The following is a 21109-nucleotide window of genomic DNA, read 5'->3' as shown; positions in this document are numbered from 1 at the left end:
CTTTTATCACTCAAAAAAGTTTAAGGGCCTCCCCTGGTGGCACAGGCAGTTGAGTGCTACGCTGTGAAGCTGTCTGCATCCTTTGCAGCACGGGTTTGATCCCAGCCGGCCAGCGAGAATCCCTTATGGTGCAGCAGTAACCTTTCCTGTCTCGCCCGCTGCTCCCCTCAGCAGTGTATTTTGTCAGACTGCCTGTTCTGTTCCCTGCTCTGTGTCTGGTGAATCCTCTCACCCTCCCGCGAATCTGGCCTGTACTCCGGTTCTTAAATAAATAAATAAATCTTAAAAAAAAAAAAAGTTTAAAAAAAAAACCTTATGGCATTTCAGAATTTAAAATGTTTACCCCTGCAAATGATCTGTGAGCTCCCTCTGAACTGCCCTCCATCCACAAGCATAGCCTCAAGTAGATAGGTTTGCTCACCTCAAAGAAGACACGATTCTGAAAAGTTGGATATGAAGAAATCTTGAATATATTAAATTAATATAAAATCCATAGGGGAAACTGGTTAATCAAAGAAAACACAGTAAATGTATTTCCATGAAATTAACATCTTTTTCTAATACGAACACTTACTCTGTTTCTTTTCACCAAAAAAAAAAAAAAAAAAGTTTATATATAGAGTTTTTGGAAAGTGGCATGTTGGTCATGATATAATGATGCTATATATTAACACAATGCACTGAAGACATATCATAAAAATCTCATGGCACATTGCAAATATCTGGTAAGAAGTAGTGTATCTTCCTTTAACCGTTGGGAAAGGGTTCCATTTACTGCACTCAAGTTTCATCTCTCTATGGCAGCTCAGGATTTCTCAAGTGCAGCCCAAAGGCCGTGAGGACAATGACCATCTCAGCAGGGCAAAACCCAGAAGTCTCCAACTGAGGAAACCTGCCCCCAGACCACCCTGGACAGCCCCTCCTCGGGGCCACCCTGCCAGCCTGGACGGCCTATCTCAGGCCTTGCTTCCCCACAGAGCCCTGGGACCCCCAGTGGAGCCCACACCTGGTCTTCCTGACACTGACAGGTATTGGTCCTCACACACAATCCTGGTCTCGGCTTCTAGTCCATTTGGCATTTCTACTTCGATACGTTAGTTTGTGTTCCTTTGTAAAATCTAACCACTGGATCCAGTCCAAAAGCCATAGATCCTTCCCTCCAAGTCTGATCATTTCCAAGAGCCCCCTTCCCGAAGTCAGCAGGCTCTGTTTCATCCCAGTTTCCCAGGCGGCCTCAGCACACGCACATGCACCTTCTTTTCCAGCTAAAAAACAGCAGAGTGGGGGTCCGGGAGGGTCTCCTCCAGCTTTAGTCCCAGGTTGTCGATCCCAATGCTGGTGACGGCTGGCACGCTGCTCTCAGCCGGCTCTGCCGTGCGTGTGGGGGTGGAGCAGTACAGAATAAACCCCAGCATGATGACCGTGAAGGACAGGATGTAGAGCCCTGAAAACTGGGAGAGAGAACAGCTATGAGTTATGATCCCACACATACGCATCTGCTCAGCGGTCATTCACCTATCATGCCTGCAGGGTCACCTTCTCGTAGTCTTTTTTTTTTTTTGAAAACTGCCTTAAGGGGATATATCAATGCCCAAAACCCTCCACCCAAAACCCTCCCATATACTGGCAATGCGCGGGCTCTGGCACATCAACCAACTGGGTCACTGGCTCCTCAGGAAATGGCAACTCTGCCTTTCTCTGTGATGATCAGCTCACCCCTCTTTGCACTTAGTCCCACTTAGTGGAGAGGACAAAAGCTCAGCAAGGTGCCCTTGAGCAAGCCCAAGTAAGACCAGAGAGGTCCAGGCCACTGGATGGATGTGAAGCAGAGGGACATGCGTGGGGCCTAAGAAGAAAGGGAAGGCGTATGTCCCCAGGCCCTCATGCCCTTCTGTTGCAGACAAATTCACTTTGCTAAAATGTAATAGATGATCTTATCTCTAGGCAAGTGTTACTTGGTAAAATTTATGGTAGACTGAGAAGATTAGATATTTAGAGCTGAAAAGAGTAAGATTTTTCATCCCAGAAAGTGCAAAGAGGTCACTGGTTTCGATGTTCATTAGGACAAGCACGGGTAAGGAGCCCTCTGAAGGAATTTCTGTTCTTCAGCAGACAAGTGATTAAATGCAGAGTCCTTTCTAGAAGGGAGAGAATAGGAGCAAGTGAAGTAATTCTCCTAAGTTAGAGGAGTTCACATTTTTTATTTTTTAAAATACTCCCTATTGTATCTGGATCTATACAGGGAATTTCTTGTGCTCACTCAAGACCAATTGCAGAGGAGGCAGAGTGTAGGAATTTTTAATCCTCTTTAACTGTTTCAAAAAAATCAGAGCCAGAGTTACTTTAGATACAATAAAAAAGTAGGGGTATATTGGGCTTATGATTGTCTTTAAAAACTATTTCTAAAATGCCTAGGTATCTTCTGTATGTGCTGAAGATTTTCCACCTCTCTAATTTATTCAGAATATCAGGAGATCTGGTCTTTGAGCTTTAAGTCTTGAAATGGTCTTTGACCAACAACAGTAAAGTCTGATATGAGTTAAGACTGAACTTCTAGGGCCTCCCCGGTGGCACAGCAGTTGAGCGCTGGGTTGTGAAGCTGCCCGCAGCTTCTGCAGCCCCGGTTCGATCCCTGGCTGCTCCCCGGCCACGGGAGGAGGGTCCCACATGGCGCGCAGACCTCTCCTGCCACCCGCTGCTCCCCTCAGCAGTGTACTTCAGCCCTTCTGCCTGCTCTGCTCCCCGCTCTGGCTCTGGTGAATTCTCTCACCCTCCCGCGCTTCTGACTGTACCCAGTGCTTGTATAAATAAATAAATAAATCTTTAAAAAAAAAAAAAAAGACAACTTCTAGATATGGTCAGAAAGAAACGTGAAGCAAAAGAATTGAGAAGGGATTTATAGTGAGCACGTTCCAGTTTTGAGAACAATAGCTTAAAGTTACGTGGCAAAAAATATTACATACATTTCTTTCATATTAAAATTATGGGCAGTTAAGGAGCAAATATTTACATTAAAGGAGTTGTAATAGGTAGTGACAAGTGTACTTTCACTTCAGAGTTTTATTTATTTAACCACATTTCCTCCTTGGGCTTTAGTTTACTTATGAGAGAAAAGTAAAAGTTAAACTAGTAAAGATAAAGCAGTAACTGTGGTTAAAATTATAGGTGAATTTACCATATGCTACACCACTGAGCTCTCAGGCTTTCTCTGGGTGTGAGTACATGCCAACTGTTCTTGAATGGCAACTAAAAACACCATCATCCCTTGTGGTGACAGCGTGAATCGCGACCACAGTACCACTGAATTGACTTTTCCAGGGCCACTGTAGGACTTGGCAATGGTTCTTAATGAAGAAAAAAATTTAACTAAGCCTGTCAGAAACACTTCTCTGATTCACTTTGATATCTGTTACTTTTTAATGATGCTACCTAAAAGGTTATAAATGCTCTTTTCAGTCTTAGTCCAGGAATACCTAACCAGTAGGTTTGCAAAGCTAACAGCTTGTTCTTGTCACTTATAACCTTGCAAGGCAAAAAGGTTTATGCTTCTTAAGCAGAAATTTTGGAGAACCCACTGAACTAGGTGTTGTGAGTTAGTGGCCAGTTCCTGGGAACAGTGTAAATCAGTACCAAAGATTTCTGCCTGGACACAAAATTTTACAAGGACAAAATATATAATTAATATCTCTGACTAAAACTAAAATTACCAAGCAACAGCCAACATCCTATTTGTCCAAATGACCACAGGGAAAGAGAGCAAGTGGGTCCACAAGGAAAGATAGCAAGCATTTGCTGAAGGTAGAGTAAGGAAATACAATTTCTAAGGCAGCAATGTGGTCTGACACATGAGGGCTTCTAAAGCCCTTTCCAAGGGTATAAAGGCCAAAATAATAACACTGTAAGTAATACTTCTTACAGTAATACTACTACTACTACACTATTTGCCTTTTCTATTTTCACTCTCTCACAAATTTAATAGTCCAGGAGCTGTATGACACTGTGGTATCACAAAGCAGAATGAAGAACCAAATAGGAGAATCCAATCATTTTCCATTCAGTTGTGCATTAGAGATTTTCAAAAATGGAAATCATTATCATCCTTTCACTAAATATTTTTTATTTCAGAAAACAGTTTTTCATAGTTAATATTTTTTAAATTTCTGTTTTAATTTCTAATATGATAAATTAGAAATGACTGGCATACTAATTTTTTTTTTAATTTTTTTTTCTTTTATAGAGGCATGTTTTATTAATTTATTTGTTTGTTCGTTTGTTTCGTTTATACATGCACTGGGTACAGTCAGAAGCGCGGGAGGGTGAGAGAATTCACCAGAGCCAGAGCGGGGAGCAGAGCAGGCAGACTGACGAAGTACACTGCTGAGGGGAGCAGCGGGCGGCAGGAGAGGTCTGCGCACCATGTGGGACCCTCCTCTGGTGGCCGGGGAGCAGCCGGGAATCGAACCGGCGCTGCAGAGGCTGCGGGCAGCTTCGCAACCCAGCGCTCAACCGCTGCGCCACCGGGGAGGCCCTGGCATACTAATTTTTAAGCATTTAAAAGAGTCCTGATATCCCAAAGTATGAGAACTGTTATCATGCAAATTTTCAAATTAGCTATAAAATACAAAAAAAAAAAATCCACTTGTTTGATTATCTCTAATAACCAAGATACATAAGATAATCTGATACATAAGATATTCAAATTAATAATCAAATAGGGAAACAGGTGCAGTGGAAAGAGACTGAATTACAAGACCATTAAGTAAGATTCAGCCTTGACTTTATCACCAACAAGCTGCTAAAGATAGTCACATAACTAAGTATAACCTCTTTCATTTCCCCACCTCTCAAATGCAATCGTTCAATCTGTAATTCTCAAGGGAGAGTGCATCAGACTCTCTGGAGATGCTATTTTTTTCAAATTACATATTCGTTCTCTTGCTTTCCTTGTCTCCTAGAGAATTCTTACATGTAACAAGAGCTGCTACTGATGGATGTAAGTTATACTTGTGACTGCTGTGATAATACAGAGACAGAATAAATCTGAAAAAGCACTTGATTGAATTACCTTTACTGTCCCTTCCAGATATAAAATTGCTGTCAGAGAAGGAACTATTCCAATCACAGCAGGTATAACACACACGTCACCTTCCCTTCCATCTGGCACCCCACACTTTCTGTCTGTGAACAGAAAAGCTACTTGAGGGAGCAGGGAGTTCTTGCTCATCACCTGGCAACATACATTAGTATTGGCATACACTGATGGACCACACCAAAGGAAACACCCACTGCACTTCACCCTTTAGAGAAACCTGAGGACAATTCTTTCGTGAACCAGTTTTTTAATTGGAAAGTAGTAATAAAAGTGAGGACCATCCAATGAGATTCTTGCCAGGAAGATGAGGTCGTTTTATTTTTGAATCTAAAATCCTGAAGAAACCTGCTACTTCTTTTACACTATAAGAACATGATCTTACCTTGTAGCCAAACAGAAAGAGTCCAAAAAAAAGGCTGTAGAGGTCAGCTGTCAGAATGCCCAGGTTAACAGAAGTGGCACTAGTGACTTTAATCACGAGTGGCATGAAGGTGTACAGGCAAAACATACAGAGGGCAAATGCCACAAACAGCAGGGCTATGGGAAAAAAAGGAGTATCTATTATAGGAAGAAATGAGAAGGCAAAGGTACTTAAGGCTGTCACACAAAATTGCTTGACCCTTTAACATACTAAACTCAAAGCCCTTTGTTAACAGTCAGCATTGCACAGGAGATATACAAAGTACTTCAGAAATCCAACAGGATGTTAGATGATCAAGGATCAAGGCCATAAAATACTGTTTCTAGTGTGACTGAGTTAACAGCTCTTATCACTCCTCATCCACCTGCCCACGAAAGAGTAATGCTTATGATAAAAGGATAATAAAAGCAAAATCACCATTAAGAAAAATCACTGATTATCTTTTGTTTGCTTTATCTGGTTAAGTAGACAAAATACGTATAATTGGATTCAGAGTAAAGTATTTTTAGGGCATCCAAGGCAACTGTTAGGTACATTATCATTTTTTTAATTATTACTTTAATATATTTTACATAATATATTTTACATTTTTTGTTTTTTTACAATATATGCATTTTAATCTCGGTTACAGTCCATTATCTTTTGTTCAAATCACTCAGTCCAGTGCTTTCTATGCTCCCAAATAGCACAATATAACCTCTTAGGAAAAAGCTGGTCTTGTGGGTGCCAACTTTTTAGCAGTATCTCTGCTTTGTATCCACTTCTCCAGTCTCACCCCCATACTCCAACACAAACACGTGCTCTCTGACCATCTAAGTTTTCATTGTATTAAATCATCCAAGCATGGTGAAAGAATTTCATGACATTTTATGTACTACATAATTTCCTTCCAATCTTTTCTAACTCTCCCACCACTGTTTTCTCCTACTATATTGTTTATTTGTTCAGCTGCTTAGGAATCTCAGTAAGAAGAGCAATGGATGGTGGTGGATGATTACATGCCCTCAACTTGCTCAGGTTAATGCTTCACAAATTTCATCAAGTAGACAATCTTCACAAGAAGTTCAAGGACTTGAAATACAGAACTAATTGTATGTTACTGTGACCAAAGGTCAGTCTTGTTCAGAATTCCTAGTAAAGAAAGGCTATTTCTGAAGAACAAATTAAGAATTAACTTCCATGGAGATTCATTTATAAATTCTCAGAAAAAAAAGTTAAATGAAAATCACTGTAGCTCTCTGTGTAATTATCTGTAATTTTATAAAAATGCCTACATATTACTACAAAGAAGTACTTTTTTTGACATGTGTATTTGTCAGGGAAAGGATACTCACTGAAAAGAATTATAGTTTACATACTTACCAATTTTCCAGTCCCAGTGAATGTTGGCAATATCCTTATATTCCACAATCAATCTAAGATTAAAACAAGAAGTCACAGAGTGATTCACAAACTATAGCATTTTAGTTGCTATACTTCAGCAAAGGTAAAAAATTGTGTTGTGATCTGAAATGTTCTTAGAATATAAAAATATCTATCTTTATTAAAAATGACAAAAATGGGGCCTCCCCTGGTGGCAGAGTGGTTGAGTGCTGGGCTGCGAAGCTGCCCGCAGCCTCTGCAGTGCCAGTTCGATTCCTGGCCACCTGCAAGGGTCCCACATGTTGCACAGACCTCTCCTGCCGCACCTGCTGCTCCCCTCAGCAGTGTATTTTGTCAGTCTGCCTGTGCTGTTCCCCGTTCTAGCTCTGGTGAATTCTCTCACCCTCCCGCACTTCTGACTGTACCCAGTGCTTGTGTAAGTAAATAAATAAATCTTTTTAAAAAAAAGAAAAGAAAATCTTTTTTAAAAATAAAATAAAAAAATAAAAATGACAAAAATGGTTTATCTTTATTATAAACCAAAGGATTCTATAAACATATGTTTGACTCCCTTAGAAGTGCCATTCAATAGCAGTCAGCGATAGGAGGGATGCATGACATTATTTTTTCCCTCTGATTTGGAAGATAATATTTTCTGGAAATAATTGAAAAAGAAAGTCCTTACTAGTTATGCCTGTACCACCACATCATAAGCAGGAATTCTCATCTAAGATGCTAAGGCATCATTCATGATGTTGCAACAGTCCTCTAATAGATATCGAGAAAGGTCACTGATTTAAAATGTGAATTTAGGCCAAGTAAGTCATGACTATTAGTAGTTGGAAAGCAGTCACCTCATGCTTCTTTGATTTTTAAGGAAAGTTTTAGAATCTTACAACTGTATGCCGCTGATAATTGTTCCAAACAAGCCCACCATTCCTAAAAACTCTTGTCTGCTCAGCTTCTTCACAATATATTCTTCGCACACATTAGAAACTGCATAGAGAGAAGCCCCAAGAAGGACCAGGACATCCCCAATCAGCACATCACTCCCTGCAGGAAGACAGGTAGGAAGATGAACATATTGTCAATAGGGGGCTTCCCTAGCTGTTTCCAAGAGCTTATCTGGCCCATGGTCATTGAAATAAGATTTACAGAAGTAGAAGTTCTGGTTTCTAGAAGTTTACAAACACTTCGTCTCTCACTTTCTGGCTGTGATGCCTCATATTTTGAGCCCTCAGAAGACTAACAGTGGAAGATGGTGGTATATCCTATAAAATAAAGCCTATGAAAACAACTCTATGCCATGAGAAATGAATGGATTCTATTTAAGGGAATTAGTGGAAATCTACAGAGAAGGAAGCTAGATAAACGGGTTATTTGTTCTCTTAAAGGAGACTTTGGACTCACTTGTGGATTGGGTGAATTCAACGAACTTCTTTAGATTTGTTCTCTCCATTGTCTGAACTTTGACCCAGAGAACATCACAGTGTTTTCATCTGGTACCCAGAAGACACAGTCTTCTTTTTGATTAAAAAAAAAAAAAAAAAAAACCAAGAATCTACAGTAGCTTTTCCAGTAACTAATCTAAATGGGCCAAGAGAAAAATAATGCAAATATAAAGAAACTTCTCTCATGAGGGCCTCCCTGGTGGCACAAAGGGTTGAGACACAGCACTATGAAGCTATCCACAGCCACTGCAGCATGAGTTCAATCCCTGGCCAGGGAGCAACCCACATGGCGCAGCAGACCTCTCCTGTCTCGCCCGCTGCTCCCCTCAGCAATGTACTTCAGAAGATGTGCCTGTTCTGCTCCCCACTCTGTCTCTAGTGAGAGCCCCCACACACACCTCTGGCCTTGTATGCATAAATAAATAAATCTAAAAAAAAAGAAAGAAACTTCTCTCATGAGACAAAATAAAACTGGTATCACAAAAAAAGGTTAGAACTGTATGGGTAGTTAAGACCATAAAGACAGCTTTGTGGAAGTAGTTACAATATATCAGGAGCAAGAAAATCTAGAAATAAAATGTAAAAGATGATAAACCAGGACATGGTTTCTTTTTTCTTTAACTGAATCAGGAACTAGTAACACATTCTTACCTGAATTGTCTTCCCTCCCTGCTAATATATCTGCACCAACCATTGTCCCTACACCCAACAGACAGACGGCCACAGCGATGAAGTGGATCACTCTGTATCTTGCATAAAGAATAAACCACGAGAGAGCCATCAGTACAGGAATCCCAAAGCAGTCCAGAAGCTGCATAGAAGGAGAAATAAACAGCTGAATACATTTCTCATGGCTAAAATGATGTGGTAGCTGAGCAGTAATGGTGTCTGCATTTATTGAGTATTTACTATTGCCAGCCCTATACTACATGCTTTGTATAGATTAACTCATTAAATCCTGAACAACAACTCCATGAGATTGGAACTGCAACCCTGATTTTACACATGAGGAAAACCAAGGTACTGAAAGGCAAAATGAGTTGCCCAAAATCACAGATACAGTTGCTGAAGCCAGGGAGTCTGCCTCTAGAATCTGTGCAATTTACCTCTATACTCCCACCTGTGTTTATCCGTCAGTCCAGTACAAACCTTCCTTCCTGCATGCATCCATTCTCAGTCAATAAATACTTAATAAGCATCTCATATGTGGGAGACACACAGTAGGAGTTGGGAATATACAGAATGAGACAGATTCAAACTGACCCTCAGGAGCGTACAGAAAGCTACAAAAACATCATATAATCACACAGCCAGAAAACTTGGTACAACAGAGTACAGAGGGAGCCTCTCTGTACTGTCAGCCTCTCCCTGACAAAGCATCCAGCCTCACCTAGAATGATAGATACTTGCCCACAGCAATTACTCTTGCTCACCATCATATGATCCTCCACCCCGTTACCTATTGGGTCCAAAAAATACATCCCTATATTTTCTGACCCTGCTACATCCCTGGTCTTGCCAGTGTGAAACGTGAGGGAATTAAGAATGCCAAAATTACAGCAAAATTGTTTTTAAAAATATGGGAAGATAAAGATTTTCTACATTCAATTCATAAACTCCCAAATTTTGTAAAGTACATCTAAGGATAAAATATTTTCCTTATGTGAGTAAGATCCTTATGCAAGTAAAACAGTGGTTTCATGCTGTTTTATTGCTTACCCTGTTTTTCAGCTTTGTCTCTAATGTTATCTATACCGATTTAGCCTTGGAAGAGGACCCTAAATTTCCAGCAGCCTGCTTGATCCTGTGCACACTTGTTTACTGACTGCCTTTCTCTGCAGTGTCATCACTCGGGTCCAGCCTGGGCCATGTGCAGGATGGGCACCTTGCCTTGATATTTATTCCAGCGGCAGAACTCTAATCTCCTAAGTGCTTTATCGAGCCTGCCTAAACAACCATAAAACGATGCAAATGATAATAGCCTGTCCCGGAAGACACCAGCAGAATCCAGCCATAATGACTTAACATAGTCTAAACTACATTCTTTAATTTGAAAAGCAAAAAAAAAAAAAAATATCAGGGAACAACACAAGAAGGGGGTGATCCTATACCTCTAAATCATACACGATGTTGTAAACCAATGTTACCTCAATTTAAAAAAATTTTTTAAATCATCACAGATGACTCCCTACTTCTTCAAACTGTGCCTTAAAAATCAATCTTAAATTTGCCCTATTTTTTAGCCAATTTTGTTGGGCAAATGAGTGGCCCTATAGGAGGGATGCCTACATCAGGGTAAGAACTCCTGAGCCTCAGTCCCAGACTTGCTATTTGCCAGGTGTGTTATCTCCAGCCAGGCACCCTCTGGGTCAAAATACAAAATGAAATCAGACTAAATGATCTCAGGGGTCCCTTCCTACTTTAATATTCCACAGCTTCTCAGCTAATAGCTATTACATTCAATCACTTATCTACATCAAATCTTCCCTTTAAAATGTATTCTTAGTGACAGAAGTCTTCCGTTTAATGCTTTCAGTTCCAAGACTCTTCCTATTCAGTCTTTTGAAATTATTGTATAGTCACAGTAAGCCCAGGTACAAAATAAGACCCTGGGCTAACGGATGAGAGGCAGGGGAGACATGGGTATAAAACAACTTTATGGAAATACAAAAGAGTACAGAGGAGAAAGTAAAACTGGATGAGGTCTTAGAGAAGGAAGCAAGGGCTTCAAAAAGAATTGCATTCTGGAAAAAATGGGGCAACATAAGACACTAAGGCAGGGAATAGGAAAATGTGGCACTACAGTGAGGAGACATGCAGACACCTGGGCCTTGGGGTAGCATTCATTGCTGAAGCTCTTCTTATGTACAGATCTTCCTTGACATACATCCCTGTAAACTCATTGTAAATTGAAAATATACTAAGTCAGAAATGAATTTAATTCACCTAAACTACCGAACATCATAGCTGAGTCTAGCCTAGCTTAAATGTGCTCAGAAAACTTCCATCAGCCTATAGATGGGTGAAATCATCTAACATCAAGCCTGTTTTCTAATGAAGTGGTAGACAGCTCATGTAATTTATTGACTATGTACTGAAAGTGAAAAATAGAATGACCTAATTCAAACTTCAAAGTGCAATTTCTATTGCACATTTATTTCTTTCACAACATCATGATGTAGAAAAACCTGAAGATGAAGAATCATTGTAAGTCAGGGACTGTCTGCATACTCTACACTAGGACCTTAACTACCTTAACTTTTGACAAATTAATGCTTAGGTTTTTTTGATGAGGCCAGGATTTTTAAAAAGTTACTTGCAATGGTATAAGACATGAACTTCAGTCACCAAAACCCAACTATAAGTGATGGGTCTGTGATAGACCTTGCACCAATTCAAAACTTCTGATGCTCATTAGAGACCAGAGTTTCTGGAAATTATAGTTAAATTGTGCATTAGATTGTAAGGGTAAATGTGACTACAAAAATGGGACTTTCTACATACTTATACCCTCATTACCCATTGCTAAATGTACACTCAATCTTATTTGTGATGAACTTCATCCTCTAAATTAGTCCTGACATTAATGTTTAGGAAATTCTGGGGATTTTTTGCACGTCCTATAATGTCAGTCTTAATAGGCATTTCATATCACAACCGGTCATGACCATGCCAGTCAAAAACCAAGAGGCTGGCTGAGAACAATGCTTACCACAATGTTACAGAAAGGAAAGAATTTAATAAAATTTATTCTGCTTATAATAACAATTAATATATATTCATACTGGGAAAAAAAATGTTAAGTTTTCATCAACCTTTATCTTTCCATGTGAAATAAGTCTAATAGTTTTTCTATGTTCCCAAAATCTAGAGATCAAATAAGAAAGTCGCTATTTTATAGTGAGAAAAGTGATGCATCAAAAGTTATAAATTCTTTAAACTGTGAAGTCTAAACCTGGCCCTGGTATCTATCTCACTTTCACCTCCATTTTGTTGTTAGGGATGATTTGTCAGTGTTAAGATGCAGCCCACAGCTTGCTAACATTAAAATAACTGATTCAGTCTTCCTCCACTCCACCAAAAGTTGAAAAGTACATCTACTTAGGAACATTTTTCTCTCAGCCCAGCAAGGATAAACCTTATAAAGGAATAGGGATGTAAATTTTACCTTTAGCTACCATCTCTACCCAAAATTTCTAATAGGTTCCTTCCATTCGCTCCTTTGTCTTGATAGCCTGTGTGTAAAACCTCCAACTTTTCTGTAGCACAAAGTTACATCCATGGGGCCTCCCCAGTGGCACAGCGGTTGAGCGCCGGGTTGCGAAGCTGCCCGCGGCCTCTGCGGCGCCGGTTCAATTCCCGGCTGCTCCCCGGCCACCGGAGGAGGGTCCCACATGGCGCGCAGACCTCTCCTGCCGCCCGCTGCTCCCCTCAGCAGTGTGCTTTGGTCCTTCTGCCTGCTCTGCTCCCTGCTCTGGCTCTGGTGAATTATCTCACCCTCCCGCGCTTCTGACTGTACCCAGTGCTTGTATAAATAAATAAATAAAAATAAATCTTAAAAAAAAAAAAAAAAAAAAAAAACAAAGTTACATCCATTCTATATATGCCAGGCTTTGAACAACACATAAAGCAGAACTGTTGCCAACATCACTGCATCAATTGCCAACTAAATATTTATGCTTATTTTGATAGAAACTACTCTAATCTGCTATAGCATTAGCAGTTTGGGAACTGATTAACTTGTATATATTTTCACTAATTGCAGGAAACCTTACTCATTAGCACATATGTTCCACTGGAAAACAGCATCCACCTGTGTTTAGGTTTTCTTCAAGTGAACAGGTTTTCAATAAAATAAGGTTAGCACATAGGAGTTCACATTCTGCTCTTGAAGCTATAAGCTCCAAAGTGGTCAAAGGACTCCCTCCTACCTGGACACTGGTTAGAGTCGTGTACTGGTATGCTCTGACTATCAGGTAATTAGCTTCCACGTCTGCTATTCCCAGCAGGATGTACTTCCACCATTTTCTTTTCAAGATGTATAAAAGGTTATCACTGCCTGGTTGAAAAAAATCTGGGTTAGTACAGATTACTTGATACCAGGCATGTTATTTGAGAGATTAACAAACTGTGGGTTTTCCATGTATTTTAGATGTGATCCCTCCTGATATCCATTTCTTAAAACCCAAATTCCTGCTTCAGCTCAGCAGAGTCAGTTTTTTTTCTAATATGAGCCCAAGCTAAGGTGTCATCATAGACCAAGAGTTCAATGAAAGCACCAGAGAGAAAGTGGGTGAAAAACGATTCAATTCTCCTTCCCATTGTAACAGAACTATTATATCCAGATAAAGGTTTAGATGTTACCAATCCTGACAAGCTACAGATTATCCTAGGAAATGAAACATTTTCTTATGAATTCACTGGCAATTTCACCTGTGAGTGGGCATCTTTATTTTCTTATAAATTGTATCTTTTTTAATTGAGGTAACATTGATTTACAGTACTGCATATGTTGGATATTGGTTCACACATCCACAAATGTATGCTATCATGCCACATCCACCACCAAGGCACCCACAATCCTCTACCACAGTCCACGGGGTCCCCTCCCTGCTTTGCTCCTCCCCCCTCACACTGTCCCGGTAGCCTCAACCCTGCAGTCACACTTCTAGGGTCAGTTTTATTTGTTCCTTTGTTTTGTTTCTTTATATTCCACATATGAGTGAAATCATCTGGTATTTATCTTTTTCCTTCTGACTTATTTAGTGTAATTCCCTCCAGTTCCATCAATGTTGTCATAAATGGCAAGAGTTATCTTTTTTATATCTTTTCATTGTGTATATACATTACATCTTCCATATCAACTCATCTGTCATGGGCATTTAGGTTGTTTCCACAACGTGGCTATTGTAAATAATATTGCGGTGAACATAGGAGTACACAGACCCCTTTGAATTAAGTGTTTTTGTGGTCTTTGGATAGATACCTACAAGTAGATCATATTGCTGGATCATAGGACCGATCTATTTTTAGCATTTTGAGAAATCTCCACATTGTTTTCCATAGGGGCTGGACCAGTCTACATTCCCACAAACAGCGCACAGGGTTCCTTTATTCCACAGCCTCACCTACTGTTTCTGATCTTGTTGATATGGGTCATCCTCATAGGTGCGAGGTGGTATCTCATTGTGGGTTTGGTTTGCATTTCACTTACGATGAGTGATGAGTATTTTTTCATGTGCCTGTTGGACATCTGTATGTCTTCTATGGAGAAGTGTCTATTTAGACGTTCTGCCCATTTTTCAATTGGGTTGTTTTCTTGCTGTTGAGTTGTATGAGTTCTTTGTAGCTCTTGTATGTTAGCCCCTTATCACATATGTGATGTGCAAATATTTTCTCCCATTTGATAGAATGTTTTTTGTTTTCCTGATGGTGTCTTTCACTGTGCAGAAGCTTTTTAGGGTGATGTAGTCCCATTTGTTTATTTTTGCTTTTTATTGTAATCAAATCCCCAAAGACATCACTGAAACCTACATCACAGAATTTTTTTGCCTATATTTTCTGACATGCATTTTCTGGTTTCAGGTCTTAATCCTATTCTTCAATCCATTTTGAGCTTTTTTATATGGTAGAAGGCAGTGGTGTAGTTTCATTCTTTTGAGTGTGTCTGTACCGTTTTCCCAAACACCATCTATTTAAGAGACTTTCCTTTCTCCTTTTTATAGTCTTGACCCCTTTTCTCATTAATTAACTGCCCATTTAAGTGTGATTTATTTTTGAGATTCTTAATTATATTCCATTGGTCTGTCATGCAGACCATGCAGGGCATGTTGTTTAGTCTCCATATTTTAGACATTTTTTCAACTTTCTTTTTGTAGTTGATTTCTAGTTTGATAGCATTGTGACTAGAGAAGATCATCATGATTTACTGATAGTTGTTTTGAGACAAATATGAACTCAGCTTTTTGAGATATGGTGCTCTATAAATGTCTCTTTGTTCATCTGGTTTAATTTTTCATTCAAGGTGGTTGATTCTTCATTGATTTTTTTTGTGGGCAACTTTAAAGGAAATTCTGCAAGTTGTTATTCTTTTGCAAAAGTTGTACTTTCAAGTGAAAATTAAGTCAGTGATAAGTTTGGGGGAAAGACTTTTGGTACCACTGAAGAAACACTTTCATCCCCCAAATTCTATTTATTTAAGATAACCACAATTCAGTTATTCAGAGAACCTAGCACCACAGGAGATTCCGAGTTGGTACATATATAAGAATGCTTTATGGTCAGATAACCTACAAGGAAATAAAGGTAGTGAGAATAATAACCAAATAAATATTATTAAAACCCAATTAGAGGGAATATCCTGGAAACATAGAATTAGTCTTCCTCAACATGAGATGGTGTGAGAAGGCTCCTAGCAGTCAGCCCATCAGTGACCACACTAATGTATTAGTGTCACACTGGCTTCCAAAAGGTCAGTGTTTATAGAGAAGAGCCAAGTCCAGGTCTATTACCCATATCACAGTTCTATTTCCAAATCCTAAAGCCTTTGCCAAATGTGGTGTTTTCCCCCTCAGATGCTTTTCTCTCTCTCATACTGACTTCTATTTTCTTTCCTGACACATAGGAATATCACTGGCATATTAAGTTTTTATTAAAAGAAGATTAGCAAAGACCACATTAGTAACATTATTATATAGCTTAACTATAATGAAATGAAAGTACTGGACCCTCCTAATCATCTTGGATTGCCCATTGTGAGAGCATGGGCTAGGCAGCAGCTGCCTGCGCTGAATTCAGCTCCCTCAGTTACTACCTCTATGACTTATAGCAAATTAGCTAAGTGCTGTATGCCTCAGTTTCCTCACCTGTAAAGCAGGGGGCTTGAGCTTTTAGAAGGCTTCAGTGAGTTAATACATAACCTAATGAGTTAGGACACTAAAATAAAGCCTGACATAAAAATGTTTGTCAGGACCTAGTTTTTCACAATTTTGTGTAGCTAACTAGAAGCAATAATTCTAAAACAACTTAATCAGGCAGTGATAAAGATGTTAATTTCTGGCCAATTCCTTGTCTTTGTTTCTCTCATAATATTGACTTTACCTACATGCAATTGATGCTCCATTTAGCATCCTCCACTTAGCTGGAAGGATACATCTTGCGGAATGAGGTTCTTGATTTTTAATATTGTCTTTCAATTGTATTAACCACAAAGAAAAAAAGAATAAAACCTAATTTGTAATGGCATTTACACTTTTTTTGGGGTAACTTCTACCACTACATCTTGGCACTGCTTAATTTAATCAAGAATTTCAGAGAGGGGCCTCCCCGGTGGCGCAGCGGTTGAGCGCTGGCTTGTGAAGCTGCCCGCGGACTCTGCGGCACGGGTTCGATCCCCGGCCACCGGAGGAGGGTCCCACATGGCGCGCAGACCTCTCCTGCCGCCCGCCGCTCCCCTCAGCAGTGTACTTCGGTCCTTCTGCCTGCTCTGCTCCCCGCTCTGGCTCTGGTGAATTCTCTCACCCTCCCGCGCTTCTGACTGTACCCAGTGCATGTACAAACAAACAAACAAACAAATAAATAAATAAATAAAAATGCCTCTATAAAAAAAAAAAATTAAAAAAAAAAAGAATTTCAGAGAGTTGGGCATAAATCTCTAGTCACTACTGTCATAGGATTCAAAGGTATCAGACTTTTCCAATAACTTATAAAAACAGCAATAGTTTCCTGCTCTAAAAAATAGATTTATTTTTTAATAACTAGAAGCCAAACATTTTTGTGACTTTTCTGAAAAGGTAATTCCTACATTGGACATACCTGATTGAAAGGCCAGCATCATTGTGTAAACTAGAAACAGCAAACAATAGTTGATAAAACTCTGAAGCATGGGCGTGTTCACTTTGTATCTTTCTGCCAAATACTGGCTGGTGATGGCTGTCCCACAGATACACAAGGATAGCATCTGACCCAGGGCGATTGTTTTCAAAATACTCCTGGAAAATAAAAGAGGAAATCAGAGTAACTCCCAAGTAAGTTATACCATACACACGTGCACACACGTACAGACACACACACGCGCACACACGCACACACACTTTGAATTTTGTGCTATACACAATAGGAAGTGGTAGTTGTTCTAGATAGTTCTTTATTTCATTTTACTGTTTGCTTCACACACACAAAAATTAAGGCGTTGAATTTTTATAGACTACATTTTTATTCTTTTACATTTCTGATCTCCCCCTCATTCTCACAAAAATACCTATTCCTCCATTTCATTCATTCTTCATTTAGAGATCATTTTGACTATTTCACTAAGTCATATATTTAAAGTGTACATATATGTGGATTTTTAGAATTTTTTTAAAGATTTATTTATTTATGCATACAAGAACTGGGGTACAAGCCAGAGGTGCAGGGAGTGAGAGGATTCACCAGAGACAGAGTGGGGAACAGAACAGGCAGATTGACTGAAATACACTGTTAAGGGGAGCAGCGGGCGAGCCAGGAGAGGTCTGCTGCACCATATAGGTATATCCCTGGTAGGGGATCAAACTCATGCTGCAGTGGCTACAGATAGCTTCATAAGTTACATCTTAACCCCTTGCACCACCAGGGAGGCCCATGATTTTTTATTTTAAACTCAGACAGAGGTGGACCTGGAGGTTGCTAGAGACCTTTGAAGAAAAGCTTTTTTTTTTTTAATATTTTTTATGTATTTGTTTATTTATTTATATTTATACAAGCACTGGGTACAGTCAGAAGCACAGGAGGGTGAGAGAATTCACCAGAGCCAGAGCAGGGAGCAGAGCAGGCAGAAGGACCGAAGTACACTGCTGAGGGGAGCAGCGGGCGGCAGGAGAGGTCTGCGCGCTATGCGGGACCCTCCTCCAGTGGCCGGGGAGTAGCCGGGGATCGAACCAGCGCTGCAGAGGCTGTGGGCAGCTTCGCAACCCAGCACTCAACCGCTGCGCCACCCAGGAGGCCCTGAAGAAAAGCTTTTTGATGATGATAATGATCTAAGTCAGATTCCAGGGGTCTAATTGGGTAGATGGACAAATGAAAGGACCAAACATAAACAACTCTTTTTTAAAAGGATGAGAAACACTAAGCTTTGGAAACAGCCCAAATGCCCAAAAATAGATGACTGGATCAAGAAGATGTGGTACATATATACCATGGAATATTACTCAGCATTCAAAAAAGATAAACACATGCAATTTGCAGCAACATGGATGGCACTGGAAGGTATCATGCTCAGCGAAATAAGCCAGAAAGAAAAAGAAAAATACCAGATGGTCTCACTCATAGCAGGAATCTAGAAAACTTAAATAAGGGACCAGGAAAATGAATAACTACAAGAAAGTGAAAATCAAAATCAACAAAAAACTATGAACCAGAGACACTTTTTGGGGGGTGGGGGGCGGGAGGGGAGGGATTGGGGTCAGAATGGGGGGGTTGCAATTGTATGGGGAATATAAAAATAAAATTTATTATTTAAAAAAAAAAACACACAAGTATCAAATGATTTTTAGGATACTAGAAAGAGCTATGAGAGATTTGAAGACTGACTCTATTATAGTATTAGTCCTAGAACTGCCAAAGCAAAATTTGATCTAAGGATTTCTTATTATTTTCTATGTTGTGTCTTTGGTGTTGAGATAAATAAAATTTAGTATGTCTCTTAAAAATAAATAAATAAATAAATAAATAAATAAATAAATAAATAAATAAATAAATAAAAGGATGGGAAATGAGTTTGAAGAATAAACAGCCATGTTGAGGACAGGCTTTTATTATTTTTGTTTTAGAATCAAGGAAACTTATACATATTTGGAAAATGAGCAGAAGGTAGTAAGACTGAAACTTGAAGCTTGACCCAAAAAGAATTTTTTTTTAAAAGATTTTATTTATTTTTGCATAAAAGAATGGGGATATAGGTCAGAGTTTCAGGGCATGAGAAGATTCACCTGAGACAGAGTGAGAAACAGTGCAGGCGGATTTACTGAAATACACTGCTGAGGGTAGCAGAGGGTGAGACAGGAGAGGTCTGCTGCGCCATATGCAGGTTAGCTCCCTAGCTGGGAATCAAACTCAAGGCCAGGCCGTCACGGTGATAGAGCCGAGACTTAACCCCTTCACCAGAAAGGCCCCCCCAAAAAAGATTTGTATAAAGATGGACAGTTCTTTGTAGGTTCAAGGACCAGGACTGAGAACATATGCAACTTTTATTTAAAATGTTCCCTATGTAAATACTTCCTTCTGGAGTAGTTCCAGTCAAAATAGAAGATACCAAAAATAGCAGAAGACACAGAATACATAAAACTTTACATTGTATTCTTTCTTCCCAAATATTTATTTCAGTAATTTGCAACTAACCTCAGATAATCCTAACATAAGACCAGAAAGAGAAAAATTTGCTGAATATACTTTTAGAGCATTGCAATGTGCCAGACTATGAAGATACAAAAATGAATGGGTTCTTTCTGTGCCTTGGAAGCAAAGCATTCTCTGAGGACAAGGCACATAAACTAGTAATTAGGGCATAGCATTGTGAAAAAGGGTGTGTGAAAAGCTTCACATTCATGACAAGTCCAGTAAGGAAAGACAGTCCAAACAGAAGGAATAGTATATACCAAGGCCCAGAGTCCTAACACAAGATGGCACATTTAAGGATTTCAAGCAGCTTTGTATAGCTGCACTCAGGCTATAGAAAAAATTCACAGCAGGTGAGGATGGAAAGGGAACAGAAGCCAGATCAATAAAGACCTTACATTTAATGCTCTGAAGGTGATATCCTATTTGGCTGATGGTGAGATCATTGAAATCATCTACACAGGGAGTTAAGTGATTTGAGAAGGCAGAAATTGAGACTTTCTGGGCCCCAGATATATTGCAGCACAGAGAACCAAAACCCTACCCTGAATTCCTAACATGGAAACCTAATTCCTAAAGAGAAAAGTCGCCAAGAGTCAGGAGTCTAAAGTAATACCCAGTTTCTGAGTCAGACACATGGATGGACAGCAATATGGTTCATCAAGATTCTGAAATTCAGGGGCTTCCCTGGTGGCGCAAGGATTAAGCGTCAGCACTGTGAAGCTATCCACAACTACTGCAGCATGAGTTCAATCCCTGGCCAGGGAGGTGACCCACATGGCACAGCAGACCTCTCCTGTTTTGCCCGCTGCTCCTCTCAGCAGTGCAATTTCAGTCAATAATCCACCTGTTCTGCTCCCCACTCTGTCCCTGGTGAATCTCTCACCTCCTGCACCTCTGGCCTATACCCCAGTTCTTATATGCATAAATAAATAAATCTTAAATAAAAGATTCAGAAATTCATATGGAGCCACAAAAAACCTCAAATAGCCAAAACTCTTCTGACTAAAAAGAAGAGGAATGGAGGTATCACACTCTCAGACTTCAAATGATACTACAAAGCCATAATAATTAAAACTGCATGGTACTGGAACAAAAACAGACACACAGACCACTGGGATCAAGTAGAAAACCCAGAAATAAACCCACAGACTATGGACAACTAATCTTTGACAAAGGAGCAAAGAATATGCAATGAAACAAAGCCAGTGTGTTCAATAAATGGTGCTAGGAAAACTGGACTGCTACATGAAAAAAAATGAAGCTAGACTACTACCTCACAGCATGCACAAAAACCAACTCAAAATGGATTAGAGACCTAGACATAAGACCTGAAACCATAAAAGATATAGAAGAAAAAATAGGCAAAACACTACATGACATACACCTCAATAACATCTTTACAGACAT

At 39.6% G+C, this 21109-nt stretch overlaps 1 protein-coding gene across 1 annotated transcript in view; it reads right to left on the bottom strand.

The window, feature by feature from the left end:
* Positions 1-1265: 1265 nt before the first annotated feature.
* The window catches only part of SLC35F2 (solute carrier family 35 member F2), a gene marked incomplete at its 3' end in the record, with an annotated part of 53576 nt that continues 33732 nt past the window's right edge, over positions 1266-21109 (bottom strand). Inside the window, exons 2-8 of the mRNA XM_084249945.1 lie at positions 17141-17316; positions 13258-13385; positions 8978-9137; positions 7772-7928; positions 6876-6928; positions 5475-5629; positions 1266-1451 (exon numbers count right to left, since the gene is read on the bottom strand). Of these exons, the coding sequence (XP_084106071.1) occupies positions 1266-1451; positions 5475-5629; positions 6876-6928; positions 7772-7928; positions 8978-9137; positions 13258-13385; positions 17141-17316 (1015 nt within the window). The remainder of the gene's footprint in view (positions 1452-5474; positions 5630-6875; positions 6929-7771; positions 7929-8977; positions 9138-13257; positions 13386-17140; positions 17317-21109) is intronic.

Source organism: Talpa europaea (assembly GCF_964194135.1).
Source record: "Talpa europaea genome assembly, chromosome: 12".
Classification (NCBI taxonomy): Eukaryota; Metazoa; Chordata; class Mammalia; order Eulipotyphla; family Talpidae; genus Talpa; species Talpa europaea.
Note: the sequence above shows the minus strand (reverse complement) of the source record. Positions and strands in the feature narration are given on the sequence as shown.